At 43.7% G+C, this 19817-nt stretch overlaps 1 protein-coding gene across 2 annotated transcripts in view; it reads left to right on the top strand.

The window, feature by feature from the left end:
• The first annotated feature begins 7826 nt into the window (after nt 1–7826).
• Sel1l (SEL1L adaptor subunit of ERAD E3 ubiquitin ligase) overlaps nt 7827–19817 on the top strand; it is a 42627-nt gene continuing 30636 nt past the window's right edge. The window contains exons 1-3 of one of the 2 annotated variants that reach the window (XM_021178763.2): nt 7827–8017; nt 13736–13773; nt 14679–14895. In XM_021178763.2, the coding sequence (XP_021034422.1) occupies nt 7945–8017; nt 13736–13773; nt 14679–14895 (328 nt within the window). In that variant the 5' untranslated portion in view covers nt 7827–7944. The remainder of the gene's footprint in view (nt 8018–13735; nt 13774–14678; nt 14896–19817) is intronic. The other variant, XM_021178760.2, reaches the window with a different exon arrangement.

Here is a 19817-nt window from a genome sequence, read left to right as displayed (position 1 = left end):
AGAGAGAGAGAGAGAGAGAGAGAGCACAGCTGCACACACAGCTCTACTGCTAAGCTTGTCTAGTCTACTCTCTGACTTCCAACTCAAAGCATCTCACTTTTCCTCTCACCCCTCTTTCTGTCACCCTTGGCCCCGCAGTTGCAGGCATTCCTAGCTTGCCTGCCCTGTTGCTTTCTCTCCATAACTCTAATAAACCACCTTTGCATCCCTGCATGCACGTAGAGATGATGTCATCTACAAGTCCCAGAACCTGCAAAAATGGACCCTGGGTATGACAGTAATGGAAGGGAAGCAAGGAGGGAAGAAGGGATCAGAGAGGAAGGAATTTCCAAATGATTATAATGTTTTGAATGCAAAATTGACTAATTAGACTATTCACTCCAGCATTGCCAACGCTGAATTGAATGGGGTTTCCAAGTGTTGTTTCCTTGTAATATCAGCAAATCCATTCTTGCTGCAAGTAAGTTTAACCTAAGAGAAAAAAAAAAAAAAAAACTACTCAAAGACTAAACCCAAAGATGTCTATCCAGTTATTCTGGATATAAAAGCCTCCTTGATTTTCCTTTATCTGATATGATCAATAGTGTCCAGTGAGAAAATATCCCACAAAGTAAATACTACCTCAGACTGGAGCTTGGTAAACAGCCTGAGGGCCTAACACCTTCTGTCAGCTTCTTGCCTTCTGTCAGCTTCAAAGTCTGGTAAAACCGCGCCTCCACAATCTATGACCTACGCTTAGAACTGCTGTTCTTGAACTATAATGACAGAACGGGACAAGAACATCTGAAGGTGATTTATTAGAATTATCATGATGCACCTTCCAGATGCCGTCCCCACGCTATGAGGGATATGACGAGGTAGAAAGCCATTGTTCAAGTTAATAGCTCAGACTGTAAATGAAGACCATGGTATGCCCTCGGATCTGGTTACTACTTATTGGATTTATACTTTATTTATGGATGAAAAACAAACACGTGAAAAATTACTTTACTTTGCTTCAGCTACATCAAAGGAAGTACTTTGTCTTTTAAGTTCTGAGAACATATCCTGTTTCTCTCTTCCCTAATCCGTCCTTGGCAGACACCGCAATACAAATGTGAGCAACCTGTGTACATTACCAGCTCAAACAGATCCCTTAGCATAGGAAAGGATATAAGCCTCTAAGAGCTGATGACAGCCACTCCACTCTCAGGATAAAGCTAGGAGCTGTCCCACCATGCATAAGGGAAAAGTAAGCTGAGTGGGTACACTGAAGTCGTTTTAGGAGGTCACCCGCTGACTTATTGCCCTCTCTCAGGTTCTGTGTCGCGTTGTCATAAAGAGCAAACAGGTTCTCTGAAACTTGGCAGTCTACAACAGTAAGTTAAAAAACTAATAGGGGCAGACAGAATGGAGACAGCTGAGCAAATACTATGGACTGACAAAAATAGCATTATCACCATGTGCAAGCACAAGAAGTACCTAACCTTAACTGGGGATGCTGGATGGGAACCTGGAGGAACATGTGCTCAGACTGGATAAGGCCACTGAGAATTCACAGCCTTTCCACCCCTCAACTAAACATCATTCAAGGCAGCAGACTGACCAAATAAATCTGATTTTCCCACAGTCCCAACCCTACTCTGAAAATGTCAAGTTTACCCAGGAAGTCAAGGTCCTGTTAGCATTTTCAAAACAGGTCAGTTATACATTGCTGGCTAGTAGTAAAAAACTCTACCAAAGAATTTCCTTCTACCCCTTATAAACAATCTGCAAGAAACAGTAACATTAGTTAAACATGACACAATATAGAACGCACTTTCTCTCTGAATTTGGAAACTGTACACCAGACAAGTACATCTATTGGTCAACAACTATCTAGTGTTAGTTGAGGGCAATGCCAACACGAGGAGTCATACAAATGATGGCTGATCTTAGCAAGTTTAAATTCATTTAGAGGGCCAGATGGAAAGCAGCTGAGGGATATCTAAAGCCATAACTAGGAATGAGGAAAACGCTAGTTGAAAAAGTCTCAGCAAAGAAGAGATTCATGTAAAACTGAGAAGGATGCCAAGCTTGAGCGAAAGAACAAGTAAGGGTCACCGGGAAGAAGGTAAAGGGACGGGGACGCACAGAGGATGGTATTAAGGTAGAAATCTGCAAGGCAGATGAAAAGAAGCAGAACTCCATCTGTGTAGCAGCTAGCCAGGCCTCTAATAGCATAAAGCACTCCGTAAAAACCGTAAGCGAAAAAGAGGAAAATTTCATCCTTTGCAACACATGCCTGTGTCTTAAGGATACATGTCAATCTCTGAAAGATGATCACCCCAAGAAGAAGCCAGTGATAGGCAGAGTGCAAGATATAGTTGTCGAGGGAGACCAAAAAGAAGCTTAAAGGTTTGGAGTATTCCTCAGCAAGACAAATAAACTCTGGAGGTTTACCACTTGGCATGGGCCCTACCCCCAACTGAGGGGCTACTGGCAGTAAATGGCGGCTGAGGATGGGAGAGCCAGATTGCTCAGGTGTGAGACCCCTGGTAGGTTTCCTGTTCTCCGGTGGTCGGCTCCACACATGTGAACATACACATACCACTAATTGGGCTTGGTGAGTTTAAAAAGAAAAAAAAAAAAGAGTATGAACTTGGGAGAGTGTCATGATGGTAGGAAGGAGGCTCCCAGAGGAGCTGACATTGGGGAGTTCATTTAGAGACAATGAAATCCAAATGTGTGCATTTGTTAAACTGCTGAAATCATAAATAATGGGTAGGGGGACCTACATACCAAAATGTTGATGAGTGGACAGATTTTATGCTACACACTTTTTTTTTCTTTTTGCCCATTAATTAATTTATTTACTTTATATATCTTTTTAAAATTTTTTTATTAGATATTTTCTTCATTTACATTTCAAATGCTATCCCAAAAGTCCCCTATATCCTCCTCCCGTCCTGCTCCCCTACCCACCCACTCCCACTTCTTGGCCCTGGCGTTCCCCTGTACAGGGGCATAACATCCTATCCCATACCTATACCATACACAGGGTCTCACTATATATAGCCTTTCTGGCCTGGAACTCAGTGTGTAGACCAGGATGGCCTAAAACTGAACAGAAATGCATGCCTCTGCCTCCCTAGTGCTAGGATTAAACATATGTACCATCAGACCTGGTCTAATATTTTGTTTTAAATTTATTTTACTTATTTTAAAGTAAACAAATGAGTATATATGTATATATATATATATATATATATATATATATCCCCATAACATACCTATATTCTAATTGGTTTGACCTAGCTATCCAAAATGTATACATATACTAGAAGCTCACACAATGTACCATTAAAAAAAAAAAAAAAAGTAAGCAAAGGGCTGGAGAGATGGCTCAGTGGTTAAGAGTACTGGCTGCTCTTCCAGAGGTCCTGAGTTCAATTCCCAGCAACCACATGGTGATTCACAACCATCTATAATGGGATCTGATGCCCTCTTCTGGTGTGTGTGGAAACAGCATACCCATATACATTAAATAAATAAATCTTTAAAATACTAAAAAAAAAAAAAAAGGGGGGGGGGGGAAAAAGGTTGATCCTCCATTAAGGAGTGAGAGCTCTCCCGTCTTAGTCATTAGATAACCACCGTTTCCTGCGTGGAAAGCAGAAGTTTCTTCCCCAAAAGAGAACTTTGAACACAGATTCCTAGTTTATAAGTAAAGGAAGTTCTAAATATTTTGTGTTAAAAGAGAAGCTGATGAGAACTTCAAACAGATATATGAAAGGGATGGTTAAGGAAACATAGCCACTGTCTGACTCTTAGGTTAGAGTGGAGGGAGACTGGCATTGGTGAATATGGCTACTAGGATTCAGGTGCATCCAGGGAAGAGAAAATGAGGGCCAATAAGGGAGTTTCTAGGGAGAAAGGAAAAAACAAACAAACAAACAAACAAAAACAAATCATATAATACTATGAGTAATCCAATAATATGAAGTAATATGAAGTAACAACACAATATCAAAATAATTAAATGCCATAAAAAAGCACGCTGCTGGTAAATTAATTATTAGTGAAAGTATATTTTAAAAGTAATTACCTGGTTAAAAAGGACTAGACTTGATAATAGGTAAGATAAAAGGTAGGAAAATAAACCGCTACTTTATTCTCTAGTTTTAAAACAGTGGATGTTAGGGTTCCTGCTGCTGCAATAAGACACCATAACCAAAGGAAAGTTGGGGAGGAAAGGGTTTATTTGGTTTACATTTCCATATCACTGTTCATCATTGAAGGAGAGAAGCCTGGACAGGAACTCAAACAGGGCAGGAACCTGGAGGCAGGAGCTGATCCAGAGGTCACAGGGTATGCTGCTTACTGGCTCCCTCCTCACGGCTTGCTCCGCCTGCTTTCTTATAGAACCCAGGAATACCAGTCCAAGGATAGCACTACCCACAGTAGGCTGGGCTCTTCCCAATCAATTACTAATTAAGAAAATTCCTTACAGACCTGCCTGCAGCCTGATTTTATGGAGGCATTTTCTCTCCCCACTTCTTTAGGAATTTCACATCATGCACTCCAATCCCACTCCCCTCCCACTCCCCTCATACCTGCCCTCCACCCTTGTGACCTCTCCTCCCAACAGAGGAAAAAAATTTCATTGTGGTAGCTGTAGTGTGTCACCGTGTGCCCCACAGCATACCCTTTTGTCCACACTTCTTTGCTTGCAAATGTTCATCACAATGAGTCGGTGGTCTGGTTTGAAGCCTCTGGCTTCTGCTCCACCATCAATACTGGAACTTCACTGGGACTCCTTTCAGGCATCCTGTTGTTGCCCTGTGTCATGGAGATCCTGTAGTTTTGGATCTGTAGGACTGGCTTCTTTATGCACTCCAGCAGTTCACTGATAGGGTAGATGTTGCAGTGGGCAATTTCAAAGCCCTGGATCTGGGTCTGAGTGGTAGCTAGCTGATCAGCCTGCCAGCTCTACCCAGATGAGCTTTCCTATCTTGCCCTGGCTGGTCCATCCAATGCCGTAGCTAGCAAAGGGCAAAGTCAGGTCTCCTGCTCTCATGTTCTCAGGTCTGGGTCATCCACACCCATGCTGTCAGGACCAGTTCTACTGTGCTGCCCAGGTAAAGGGCAGAACCTGCTTTTCCGAGTGTTGCAGCTGATAAGGGACAGGGACAGTTCTCCCACTCTTGTGACTCCAGAGCCAGCTCTTCCAACTGCCATAGTTATCAATGGATGAGAGGGAGAGGAAGCCATTTCTCCCTCATCCACGCCACCACACAGCAGACAACAGTAAGAGCCAGCTCTCCCATGCTCTCACCCTCAGTCTGGCTCACCCAAAATCTTTATTGGAGACATATAGAGATATATAGTTATATATCTATTGTTGCGGCCCGCCCGCAGTCCACAACACGAACGGTTCACTGAGAAAGGCAGTTCAGGCTGAAAAGAGAGGAATCTAGACGGGGCGGAAGAAACAATGGAGCCAGGACAACAAACATTCTGATCAAGGCTCAATTTTACTAATTCCAGACACTAGTTATAAAGGAAGGGGGAGGGAACCCAACTTCCCGCCAAGTAACTCAGGGTCCAGTAGCAGGACGAACACGTGTGTGCCTCCAGGCAGCAAAGGCAGGTTCCAGCAGTAGGTAGGCGTGGCAGGACGAATGAGCACGTAGCTCCACCCTTGAGCAGGCAGGTTCCAGGCTGGGGGAAGGGAGGCCACAATCTATATATACATATACAGATATAGATATATCCAGATTGTTAGTAAAGAAACAGCCAACATGACCACTCCATGATAAGGTTAAGGTTTCAGTTGATTATATGAGCAAGAAAACAGCCAGATGCATCTAGAAGAGTCCAGAACAGAAAGGAAAGCAGGCTGTGCATGACCTGGCCTAGGAAAGCAGGAGAGAGGAAGAGAATCTTGGAGACAACAAGAGATGGCAGACTGGGAGAATAATAAGGGTGGGGGTGCCTGCAGGAAGAGTAGAGAATAGTGAGCTATAAGGAAGGTGAGTAGCTTCTGGGAGGGGAGGGCCAAGAGACCAATGAGAGGGCTTTGGAATGTATAACAAGTACTTGTGAGCAGAGACTGAGAACTCCTAGAGGCTGGCATAGGCTTCATTATACAGCCACAGGTCCAGGTCAATGGAGAGCCATATGTCACTTCTGCCAGAGGTACGAGAAATGATTCCTCTTGGCAGATGGAAAGCAATTTCACAAGTTTCTGAAGAATGCTGGCTTTTGTCAACCCACCAGAAGTCCTCCTGTGGTCCAGCTGGAGCTCATTTCTGAATATTCAGACACCCTGAGATCTAATATTGAGGACCTTAGCTCCATCCTTCAGAACCCCGGTTTTTTTTAAAGCAAGCACAGCACCATGGGCCTGGAATCCCATTACTGTGGCAGAGCAGACAGGAGAATCCTTGGGACATCCTAGTTAAACCACGGTTTAGCTAGATGAATCAACAAGGCCCATGTTGAGACCTTGTCTCAAAAAATAAGGTGGAGAAGGTGGAGATCAATTGAGAACAAACCCTGACATTAACCTCCATCCTGTACACCTTTATGCACATGGTACATACACACACACACACACACACACACACACACACACACACACACACACTGAGGGGGGCTGGGGGGATGGGGGAGAACTGTTCCCCACCCCCTCTGATGCAAACGTACAGCAGCTAATTTTTTTAACATCTTCCTAAAAATAATGACTGCCAAAAAAGATAGAAAACAAGTGTTCAGAGAAGTCAAGACACTGAGACAGAAAAGACTTTCCCCCTAACCCCCTGCTGAGTTCTTTGGCTTAGAATCAACTGTATGCAGTACTGGAAAATACATCTTAGAAGGATTCAATTTGATTAAGAAGACTGAAAAGCGTCAAGATGCTGCCCTGCTACTCAAAGGGATTGTGCGTGCATCGGTACTTACTGCATAACTATTGCAATCCCTGAAGTGCCTTGGCTCTCACCTCTGTGGCCACACAAATCATCTAATCCCTTTTCTGGTCAAGGAAAAAGAGGGCATTGAACTATTTCACTAGAGAAGAATGAGGACCAGTGTTTGAAGGGTTTGGGAGAGCTGTTAGAACATTTATTGAGTGGCTAATAGATATGGAAGCCTTAGTGAAAACGATCACAGGAGCTGAACTAATCTCCACTGGTAGAAATTTCTTCCCTTTTGTTTTATTAGGGAAATGACAAGCGGCATTGTCTTGTGCTGCTGGCTCTGTAAACTTCACGTATTGCTTCACCTAAGCTTTTTTTAAGACTTAAGTATTTTTTAACTAAATATTTAAATGTTTCAGTTCAGGTATAGCTTACTTCTCAGTGTTCACATCATGTCCAATTCAGGTTCTCAAAATAATTAAAAAGAAATACTTAGCAACCTTGCAAGTTCTTAACCGTTTGATATCTGTTCCTTGATATTTATTCTGGTTCAAACGCAAGAGTCCAGTGAATCCATTTTCTTGAAACTCCTTATGCCCTCAGCCACCTGCGGCTTCTACCCTGACTTTATGCTAAACTGCATCTCCCAAGAGCATCGGCCGAGAAAAATCTAGTGCGGTGCATGCTGTGAGTTGTAGTCCTGGATGAAGGTTTCCCCGCCTTCGAGCCCGCTGATTCAGGCGCTACCAATTAGCTGGGGCCATGTCGGTGAGGCCGTGGTCCAACCGGGAAAGCTGGTATGACAACTGTACCCAATGATTGGCTAAAAGATGACATAGGAGGCGTGGCTATGTGTGGGGCGGGGCGATCACGGCCATTGGCCAAGGAGGACGGAGCGGCGGGCGCGGATTGGCTGCGCTCTGGGCCAGGGAGGCCTGGGAAGGGGCGAAGAAGGAACCTGAGCAGGAAGAGCGGCTGCGAGGCGGCGGCACCGAGGCAGCGGCTGAGTTGGTCGCGGCGACGGCGACGGCGACGGCGAGGGCTCTCGACCTTCGAGAGCAGGATGCAGGTCCGCGTCAGGCTGTCGTTGCTGCTGCTCTGCGCGGTGCTCCTAGGCTCGGCAGCCGCGACCTCGGGTCAGTATCGAGCCTCGGGCAGCAGGCCCCGAGCCACCGCCCCCCGACCGCGGTGGAGACAGGGCCACTGGGCTCAGCGGTCTCGGGCACTGCTCGCCCTGACTGTCACTCGCTCTTGCCTTGGGCATCGGTTAGCCTGGGCCGAAGAGGGTGCTTAGGAAACTGGACATAAGGAAGGGCTGGTCACCCTGCCCACACCTCTCCCACGCAGCAAACTTTAGGTGACTTCTGACGAATTAGGAATTGACTGATGAGGAAGGGATTTCTGACGGCTGACTTAGACCCTCCGAGATTCCTCTGCCTTCACGTAGGTAATGTGTGCACAGGCTCTGGGACACGCTGGGGTTTGCAGTTGACATACCTGGAGCTGTCACTTTTGTGCAGAGCAGGGTTCATCCGGATTAGGATGTTGACAGTGGGAGGGATTGCTCAACACCTGATCTGTTAGTCTGGTTTTTGAAAGAAAAAAAAACTCTGATATAATTGTAGTCACTTGTCCCCCGTCCTGGGAAAAATGTGACCTCTGCCACGGTGTCCATGGTCTTTGAGTTTGTAGATAGTGATTTTATTTAGGTTTTTGAGAAAGACTTAGTTCTTTCAAAATTAATAGAAAGTAATGTTGCCCTTTTCTGTAGGTACAAAAAGCCGTGTGCTTTTAAATTGATTTTTCGACTAGCTGACTTACATTACCTCTTTGCAAAGGATTTTCTTTTTTAACGTTTTGATCTGCCTATATCAGAAAACTTACAGTCTTAGAAATGTTTCTTTTAAACGTACTTAGAATGTTTAAGCGTAAATAAGCATTGACTGCTGTAAGACTTTGAGATTTTTAATCAGTTTCGGTTAACAAGACAGCTGTTGGGTGGCTTTATACTTTTTTCTGGAACACTGCAAAATGTAAATGTCAGCTTTTTAAAAAAAAAAAAAAAAAACAACGAATTTTCCCAGATGGTTACTTGAATCCCCAGATCCTCCGTTCTAGTTGTAAATGAAAGCCATAATGTCATCCTACTTTTAAAATAGAGTTAGACCAAACGCTGTCTCCGGTGTGTTTGGAGACACCCTTTCAAATGTGGCAAGCATATGGTGACCACTTTACTGCCAGCATTATGCTTGAGGTCGATCCTGTTTCATTTGAAATGACAGTTTGTGTTGAAGAGCAGTTCTTTAAAGACTACAATACTTGACTCTCACAGAAATTCTAGCGGGTATTGTTCAAAAGAAGTATGCCGTGGAAGCTGCCCGTGCCAGGTAAAGTACCTGATGGGCTGAGTTCCTCTTGGGGTTTTGCTAAGGATACAGTTTTAGATCTAGAATATACCACATACCCATACATGAACGAGCTCTGTGACTCTTCACATTGAAGCTCAAAGATTCCAGTAATTAAATAGCATAACATACATCCCTCTGAAATTCCCATCTGCAGAGTTTAAAGGCTGTTCAAACACAACAGTTTTTCCTGCCTCGTCCATCAGCTCTGTTGCATGTACTTTGAGCTCTGGACAGTAGAGACGCTCTCCGGTTGGTTCTAAGACTTTTAGCTATTCTAAAATACTTAGCACTCAAGTGTTAAATCTTAGGGTTGTATGAGTGTAAGTGGAGTGCAGGGTTTTAAGAAATGTCTACTCAGAGTTCTGTCACAGCGACAGCCATACCAAAGCATTTCTCTGGTAGAGGCATAAACTTAGCCCGAGCTACAGTAACAAAACTGCAGGATGTGAGAGAGCGAAGGCCAGTGCCCCTGCTCATGCAAAGCTCCACATTATCAGATTCAGGCCTCCTCTGGGTTAAACTGTTCTATACGTGCGTGGACTTTTTTATTTCCGTTCTTATTTCCTAAACAGTATAATAACTGATTAGCACTTAGCTTCTAAGAAGGGATGGATGGTGTCTGCAAATAGTGTCCTACTTTATATAAGGGACTTTGCAGTGCTTGGGTTTGGGTACCCTAGGGTTAGGACATGATGGGGTGTCCCAGGACCCGGCATTTCTATGTATCAAACAATAGCTCTACTCGGCTTACATGAAGTTCAAATGTCACATCTGATAAAGAGCTTTATAAATTAAAGGCTTGGATTTTTCAGCTCTCCATGGCATACATTCAGTTGCTTAATTTTAAGTTCGTTTTTGAAATTTAGATTTAAAGGTTTGCTCTTAATAAAAGTCACATTTTGTTGTAATTTTGTGTTTAATATTAAATCTTATCCAAGGCAGGTTGAACTTACAACCACGTCACTGTTGGTAAACATCATCTAATATGTTGGCTTAGCAACATGTAAAAGCATGATACCTGGATTAAAATTGCTTTCTTTTTCTTGTAAATGAATAAATTGAGAGGAGAACACACACACACACACACACACACACATTTCTCTAGACTTTTCTCAAGATAACAGTGAAAAGGTGTTCATGTTTCTCACCTAGAAACCTCATTGGAGCTGGGAGTGTTCCCTATCGGTTCTGCTAGCTCCCCTCGTGTTCACTGGGGCAGCCTGGGTTCAGTGCAGAGACAGGGTGGGGAGAGACTGCGAGAGATTAGGAGAATGGGTGTCTCAGTCTTTACATTAGCTACATTGCCAGGTATTTGAGGCAAGTTGTATCAATCCATAAGTTCAGAGAGCAGCTTCTGGATAAGTGGGGAGGTTTCATTTCCTGGTGGTACTGTTCCTTATAAATAACATCGTTGTGAATCAACAGACGCATGTTCATATTCCCTTTTAACAAACTAAGACAGTAGAGGCCCAGCAAGCCTTCCATCCTGAACCACGTGTGTCCAAGTAAGTATGTGAGAAAGCCAGGTCGTAGCCTTCCAAACGTCAGATTTGGGGTGACTCAGGGTCAGGGGTTCCCTAGGGCCTGTCCTTGTCAAGCAACGCAGAAGGCAGGACAGCAGTTCTTCTCTCTAACCTCACTGCTCCTTGTGTTTGGAGCTGGACTAGCCTGCTTAATAGACAGGACACATAGCAAAATGAGTTTGTAACGACCACCTCTCCTTGGCAGAATAGCCATGCTCGTGTGCGGTTCTCTAAGCTAGTTTATCAAAAATAAAAATGGATTTTTTTTTCAAGGAAAGGGGTACAGTTAGTTGAAGTAGTTTGACAAGTAGTTCTACTTTAGATGTAATACTAGTGAGTAATACTTACGCACAATTGCAGTGTCTTTTCTTTCACTTGAAAACTACCTTCAGAAATAGTTAAAGAGCCTCTTGCCAACGCTTTTTAAAAAGGTGATATGTGTAACTCTCAGCTGGAAAGAGAGCTTAGCTTCTCTGTAAAGCTACTGCTTAGAGTAGGTTTTCCAGTTCAGTCAATGAGAAGGAATTCTTTTGTTGACCAAGTCATCTTAGTCTGTGCTCCTAGTGTGTGAAAGAAAGCATGATGCAATGCGTGTGAAACCACCCTGTTGTCACAGGCCCTTTCTCCTGGAGTTCAATAACACGTTTGCTCCTCCGGAGCCTCACAGACTTCTGTGTTTCACTCTACTGTGTATCGTTTATATTTACGTATAGGTCTCAGTATCTTATTGACTTGCCAGCGGTCTGTGGCTGGCTTAGTGATTGGCACACGCTGCTAGTCAGAAAGCTCAGTGTACAGGGACATGTCATATATGAATTTGCACTGGTGGTGCCTGCTCTATATGCTGAGTGTTTGGTGTCTGTGGTGAACAGATTAGTTTGCACATAGAGTATTGATAGAAAACAGGGATGAATTTCCATCCCTTAGCAGTGATCTACTGAGGATAGTATTGTTAACCATTTAGATCTTCAGAAAGTTAGGTGGTAGGACGGTGGTTAATTCATGGACCACTACCAAAATGCCATGGGCACTGCGGATATCTTACTACCCACTGTCATCTGCAACCTGCAAAAGTAAGGCATTGGGAAGGTCCTCTTAAAGCAAGTGAATCGTAGCTATATTCTACTTTTTTTTTTAATTGGGAGCACAATTAAATAAGCCTCCCAGTAAAACATCACTGGGAGGCTTATTTTTCACAGATATGCAAAGAGAGAACTGCAGTTAAGTGTATAGAGCTTAGTCCCTTATGTTACCACCATCCGAAACAAAAAGAATACCACATTTTCCAGTAAGAGGTAGCTTTATAGAATATCCTGGTAAATGTCTCATAGTTTAAGGACAGGGGTCTGAATGCCTCATGCAGGATGAAATCCGAGCATTTTAAGAGAAAGAAGAAGGAAACAGAAGGTCTTGTGATTATTTTGTTTCTTTACATTGGCAGGGACTACAAAGGTCAAATGCTTGCTCCTGGCTTGAGCTGTTGCCTGTTTCTATAGAGAGCAGGGGAAAAGGGCAACAGCCACTAAGAAGAGTGGGAAGGACAATAAAAAACTGTTTCCTAAGAAAACTAAGCTACCTGCGTGCATTCAGAAGCAAGCTGTGAAGAATGGCTGGGCCTTTGTTTTCTTTTTTGTTGATGTTTTGTTTTGTTTTGTTTTGAAACAGGGTGTCCCTGTGTACCCCTGGCTGTCCTGAGATTCACTCTGTAGTTCCAGGCTGGCCTCAAACTCAGAGGTCTGCCTGCCTCTGCCTCTGCCTCCTGAGTGCTGAGATTAAAGATATGTGCACCACCACCACCCACTTGATTTTTTTTTAAACATAAGCTGTTGATTTCTTTTTTTCTAAGGTTTATTTTTTTTCTAAGGTTTATAACTTTCTGTGTGTGAGTGTTTTGTTTGCATGTATGTCTGTGCAGCGTGTGCATGCCTGGTGCCCATGGAGGCTGGAAAAGGGTGTCAGATTTCCCATGAACCGAGATCACAGGCTGCTGTGAGCTACTGTGTGGTGCCGGAGGACAGCCAGTGCTCTTAACCACAGAATCATCTCCACACACGCGCGCGCGCACACACACACACAGCCTCTGAATCATCTATACACACACACACACACACACACACACACACACCTTTTAAGAAGCTATTGATTGATTTCTTGGGGCTGAAGAGATGACTCAGCAATTAACAGTGCATGCTGTTCTCCAAAGGACCTGAGATCAGTGCCAAGCACCCTTGTCAGACAGCCCATAGCTGTCTGAGCCCCAGCCCTCGTATGGCCTCCATGGGCACCCACATACACATGGCATACACTTACAGACACAAAGAAGCTGTTGATTTAATAAATAACTCTCATACAAGTAACACATGACAGTTCAGTGCTACATTTGACCTATATCTGGTTATCCCTTTAGCAAAGTAGCACACAAATTTAAACGTATTTGTCTAAATTTATTTTTTAAGCCTGCTGAACAATAAGAGCAGTTATTATTTGTTCTCATCCTATTGTATTAGTGAAACAACAAAATCCTGAACTAGCCTATGGAAACCCAAGAGCCTCAGCAGAAACACAGAAGAGCTGAGAACCTGGAAAGTGACAAGAAAGCTTTATTTTTGTAAACGGGATCTGAAGACGAGGCTGGTTTAGGGGAGTAAGAGGAGAAGGGAGCCCCTGGTTTTCTTATGTAGACAGAGAAGGGGGACACTTTCCCCTTAATGTCTTATGAAATTATTGAATATAATCAAGGTTCATTTATTATGCAGTGACTGGCTCTTATCTGATGTGTATTTGTTCTTCCTTCAAGTTTTTCACATATAACTCCTGAAATACCTGGACTCGTGATTAGGGACACATGATGTCTTTAGTATGCTTTCTTAACTTTTATAGTTCCCAAGGAAAAAAAATAATTTATCTTAAAATTTCTTTACAGATGACAAAACTAACCAGGATGAATCCTTAGATTCCAAGGTAAGTACTAAGATTTGCACTGAACAAATTAAAGCCGGAGTTATGTACCTTAGAAAGAACATACTAATTTTGAGTAATAGAATTTAATTAAAATGATAAAATGAGGGCTGGAGAGATGGCTCCGCGGTTAAGAATACTGACTGCTCTTCTGAAGGTCCTGAGTTCAAATTAAAACAGGAGTTATGTACCTTAGAAAGAACATACTAATTTTGAGTAGTAGAATTTAATTAAAATGATAAAATGAGGGCTGGAGAGATGGCTCAGCAGTTAAGAACACTGACTGCTCTTCTGAAGGTCCTGAGTTCAAATCCCAGCAACCACATGGTGGCTTACAACCACCCATAATGAGTTCTGACCCCCTTTTCTGGTGTATCTGAAGACAGCTACAGTGTACTTACATATAATAATAAATAAGTCTTTGGGCTGAAGCAAGCAGGGTCGGAGCAACCATATGATGGCTCACAACCATCTGTCCAGCTACAGTGTACTCATATACATAAAATAAATAAATAAATCTTTATTAAAAAAAAAGATAAAATGATACCAGTATTCTAGCTCTTTGGCCTTTGGTTATGAACACTGATCCCCAGATTAGATGGAATAGAGATAAGAACGGGAAGTCCTAACACAGAATTACCAAGGGCAAGTGTAGAGTAGGGTGAGTGCATGTCAGAGAGGGGCAGAATCCAGACTCTGAGGACTACAGAAGGCTTGTGGGAAGGTGACATCTGAGTTGAGGTGTACAACCAGTCGGGTAAAGACCTGACTCTGAGAAGTGCATCAGAGTCTGGTCAGAAGCTGAAGGAGACAGCTGTAGACACTTGTCAGAGCAGCGGCGGGTCAGACTGGACTGGAGGGAGCCTTGCTTCCGCTGATGAGTAACCAGTGCTTTTTTATATCCTCAGAGTTCTTTGCCCACAGATGAGTCAGTGAAGGACCACACCACCACGGGCAAAGTAGTTGCTGGCCAGATATTTGTTGATTCTGAGGAAGCAGAGGTGGAATCCCTTCTTCAGGACGAGGAAGATAGCTCCAAGGCCCAGGAGGAAGAGATCAGCTTTTTAGAATCTCCGAATCCAAGCAGCAAGGCCTACGAAGAACTAAAGAGAGTGCGGAAGCCAGGTAGCCTGATGCATTGCTTGGTTTCACCTCACGTAGCAAAGAGACAATTGAAACTTTAAAACTAGGGAGTGTAGACAAATGCTAGTGGGAGCTAGTCTTGCTGATCATTAGCCACGTAGAAAGTGCAGAGTGTAGTTTTACAGCATTTTCAAGTCTTCAGTAAATCAGATATTCACTGTGCAGATTTAGTGTTACATGACCTGAATTCATAGATAATATTGCATTTGTTTTTTGTTAATGTCCTCGCTTTTTTGCATACTAGCATTTAAATTCCTTTAAGAGAAAAAATAATATGTCAAAGTGGGACAAAAGGAAAGAAACATGGATTGTGGGTGTGGTTGCAGAGTTGTGTTAGGAGTTTACCGTCCTTTCCATCCTCTAACTTTCCAGTCTTCCTAGATAATCTGATTTAGGTCTTGCCCTTCTCCCGTGGAAGCATTCCTGAACACCCTCTTCTAACTGCACCTGTGTCACAGCTCCACACTGACAGCTGCTATGTTAATGTGCAGTGTGTTCAGTGGCCTTTTAAGTTTGATAACATGTCCACTTGTCATTTAGTTTATTACTTCATGAACAAGCATAGCAGCACTTACTGTATCACCAGTCACTGTCAGGAATCGAGCCCGGTTAAAATCATGCCACATTTATCCGTAGAAAAAATCATTTCTTAAAAAGCAAAAGTTCTTCAATCCATCAACTAAAAAGAATGCTTGACAGCATCCTGAAGAATATTCTGACAGGCTTCTTACCAGGTGTATGTGTACGGTATGAAGTTCTTTGCTTTGTTTTTGAGCATTGATAAGTATATAGAGAAAAGAAACACATGCAGGTAATTTTCTCACACTCACCAGCTGGAGACTATTTTCCCAGGCAGCAAGCAAGCAGTTCTGCATGGATTTTACCCTTGATGCTGCCTGGTGTCCTCTTCTTTACATCGGTTCCATCATACTACCTGGAGACAGCATCAGGTCCCCCAGGTCAAGTGCTCAGTCCCACAGGACTACCACCTGCCCCCTTCACATGCCAGTTACAAGTCTCAGTTGCCTGTGCTTCTGACAGTCTGTGTAAGCCAAAGTTCCCATGACATCATCCTTGGGTTCCGTTAATTTTTTAGAGCCGCTCACAAAAGTCAGTAATAAACCTGTGCTTAGCCATCTGTTGTAAAGTGTGTTACGGAAGGCAGGTGAGCAGCGAGACAGGACATAGTAGACTGAGGTAGAGAGAAGCAGAACTTTCACAGCCCTCTGGGTCCACCTCCCTCTAGGAAGCCCATCCTCTGAGACATTGACACCCTCTGGGAACGTATGGAAGCTTCACTGTGTAAGCATTACGGATGTGTCGCCTGAACCCTCCGCTCCTGAGGCAGGGCAGGGTCACTTCCATGTCTTCAGCCCTTTAACCTTTACCATGCTTGATGGCAGATCTGTCACAAGCATGTTTGTAAGGGATATTTATCAAATCATCTTTCTTTTTTCTTAGGCCAGTGAAAGAACACAGCAAATTGGGATTTCTGATTTTTTGTCTCCAGGATGTATCTACTAGGGATTTAAAATAGTGTTTTAACTGTCTCTTACATAATTTTATGTGGGTGGTTATACCAACAACTTTACAAATATTTACATTTGCCTGTTCAACTTGTTCTAGTTTTCAGTAATGATTTGGATTGATTTTTCATTTTTTCATAATACATGAACTATTATACACTTATACATATTACTGTGTAACATATATTGCATGGGTTACATGGCTTTGTGTGTTCCATTCAGCTATATTAGAATGAGATTCTATGGCAGTCCCTTCTAAATTACTCCTTCTGTCAGCTTCTGGTTCATGTTGCTGTTGTATTAATCTTCCTAAAAGTCATACTTGACCCTATTACTTCCTTATTTACAGCTGTTTCACTTCCATCTGCCTTCTGCAGTGAAGCCCAGACTTCACACTTGTTAGCCTGATTCACAGAATCTGCATGTCAGCAGCTCTTCTGTAACCTCACCTCCTGCAGCCCTCCCTAGTACATCTTTTTTCAGAAAGTTCCCCAAGTGTGCTGTTCAGTGTGTGTCATGGGCCTTCCACAGGTTATCCTCACAGATTAAATGTCCTGACCACCCCCTTGAACAAACCTGACTATGAATGTCTGCTCCTCTTTCAACTGCCCTGTGTGCAGCAGCTCCTGCACCATGCAGGGTAAAAGCATCCTTCTGGCTCAGACTTTCACTCTTTAAAGTCAGTCCCTGGCAGCAGGCAGGCAGGCAGGCAGGCAGGCAGCAGGCAGGTGAAGCCAACTTTCTGCTCAGTCTTGCAGGTGCCTTGTCATCTTCAGAATCCAGACTTGTCACTTTTATTGTTAAGACCTTCCCTCCTTTCAGCTTCTCCCTCCACATGACCCCAGCCACACTTGTCTTCTTAATACTCCTGAATGGTTCATACTGTGTTAGCAAGACCACAGCCCTGAGGTTAGCAATTCGCCTGGAAGAATCTAAGGACGTAACACATAGTTGTATTCATAGCTATTCTTTAATAGACTAATCTTGTACATACACATGCATGCACACACACACACACACACACACACACTCATAAACACTGTGGCATACCCTTGCCTCTCCCAGGTGGCTTCCTCCTTAAGTTTCTATTTTAACAGTTTTTCTTATTTACCTGGCTCAAAGCATCAATTGACACTCAGTGTTACTGGGTTTAGTAGGTTGAAGTAGACCTACCAGCCTTCCAGAACTGAAGTAGGGTTATGAGAAGTTCCATCCCACATGGCACACATGATAACCCTGGAAACAAAGACCTAACAGTTGTTGGACACAAATTAAGTGACCTTCCACCGTGGGTGGCTTGTCTTAGACTTCCTAGTCTGGTCCTTGGTTTCAGAGGACTTGCTAGTAGGTTTCATATGTTTGTGCTGTCCGTAACTTGGTCCATCTCCCCATGAATCTGTGAAGGATCTGCAGGAAGTTCTCTGTGGAAACTGGAAGCTTGAGTCATTACTGTCTTCCCTGGCTAGCGTATCTTTATGACACAGTACAGCTTCTAAGACCAGTTTCCAAAGGTCAGGAATGCCCTTGGCTCTTTCTTCCCTCTTCCATGCAGGAGTTTCAGCTTATTTTGTTCAGTTGTTGAAATCAATAATTCCATTCAGAAATCATAAATACACATTTTTCGGCCACTCCCTAGTTTTATCTCTATCTTTTGTCTAGAGGGGTTTATGAGAGAGGTGCAGAACAGTGTCACAGAAAAGCTTTTTTGTGTAACTTTATTTGTACACAGAAATTGAACACAACAAAATCCTGACTTTTCAAATGCTTTGAAGATAAATTCGTGAGTTCTCTTACACTTTCTTTTGCTCATTCTTCACTTACCAGTCAGTTCGAGGAGAGGTTGTGATGCGGAACAGGAAGTGAGTGAAGGACTCTGAGCCAGGTCATCAGTCTGTTGCTGTGCACTGCAGCTGATGGGGAAAGAAGCTCAAGGCCAGCTGCAGTGAGACCTTCCCTGCAGGAATCAGGCTGACCTGCCTGCAGTGAGCAGAGGATCATGGTCTCTGCACTGTGCCGTTGCCAGACTTGCCAGGGTCACAGTGCTATCTGTATCAGATATGGACAGCCAGTCAGCAGCTGAATTTCGGTGGGTCTCAGCAGTGAATAAACCCATCCCTGGGGCCATATGGATGTAGCCATTTAGGCCAGCTAACATCCAGAATCGGGACTCTTTTCACAGCTGTAGGGACCCTAAGCAGTGTCCTAAATGTGTGAGGCTGTGGGAGCCTCAGTACAGTTCACTGAGCTCACTCCTGCGTCAGAAGAGGCACAGTTCCCACTGGGGCTGAAAGCCTATCCTAGGCAGTGTTGGCTTTTGGCTCAGAATCAAGTCCAGGCAATTAAGGTCTGTAAAGTCAGGCCTCAAAAGAAGGCCAGATGTTAGCAACAAGAGAAGCAAGGTGCTTCAGGCTCAGGGAGCTGAATAAGCCAGGCTCTCCCCAGTCCTTTTTGTCTAGTCATAGTCTTTAGTGTTAACTGACCTACTCAAATACATTCCAGTTGGAAAATCATCTGCCTTTAAGAAATCAGACTTTGCCTGGCTCTGGTGACATGTTTTTAATCTCAGCACTCTGGAGGCAGAGGCAGGACTGGTCTATATAGTGAGCTCTAGGCCAACCAAGGCTATGTATTGAGATCCTATACCAAAAAAGGGAGGGAGGCAGGGAGAAAAGGAAGGGAGGAATCAGTCAGACTTCAGCTTTTACAAGAGTGGGTTAGCAACCCAAACCTGTTTTTGAAACTCTAAGAGCATCTCCATCTATAGACCACCTCTTGGTTCCCCCTCAAGCAGACCAATGCATGTTTCCATAATAGGAAAGATGAGGTACTGCAATTTGTTACATTTCCAGTGCTCTATGCTTCAGTTCCAGCCTATGCTGCTGGAAAAGCCAAGGGAGGTGTGTCTCAGTAACATAATCTTCCTTCAGGTGCCCTTGACCAAGGTCCTACCTCTTACAAAGTCATAAGTACTTAGTATTTTGTGTGAATGTTTACCTCACATCTAAGGTGTACTAACCACATAGTACAAGTCCACTAAAAGCCCCTTTTCCACTCTTACCCTCACTGCTGTTTGTTCAAACCCCGAGTCCTAAATTCAGCGTTTGCTGTGCTGCCTCAGAGCAGCCAGAGATGACGCAGCTGCTGCCACCGTGATGGCAGCCAGGCTGGAGAGGGCCTGTACCCCTTTTGTCCTCTGCCTTTTCGGCCATTTTTCTTCAGCCCTGGGACCTGATTTAATCATTAATCCTACCCCCCACCCACCCCTCTACTTGCATGTACACACTCTTAGAGGAGAGGAACGTAAAGTTTAATGTCTCTGGTCTCGTCTGGAGAATGTTAAGACCTCATGAGCGGACAGATAAAAACCAAAACTACCCG

The sequence above is a fragment of the Mus caroli genome, chromosome 12 (assembly GCF_900094665.2).
Source record: "Mus caroli chromosome 12, CAROLI_EIJ_v1.1, whole genome shotgun sequence".
Classification (NCBI taxonomy): Eukaryota; Metazoa; Chordata; class Mammalia; order Rodentia; family Muridae; genus Mus; species Mus caroli.
Note: the sequence above shows the minus strand (reverse complement) of the source record. Positions and strands in the feature narration are given on the sequence as shown.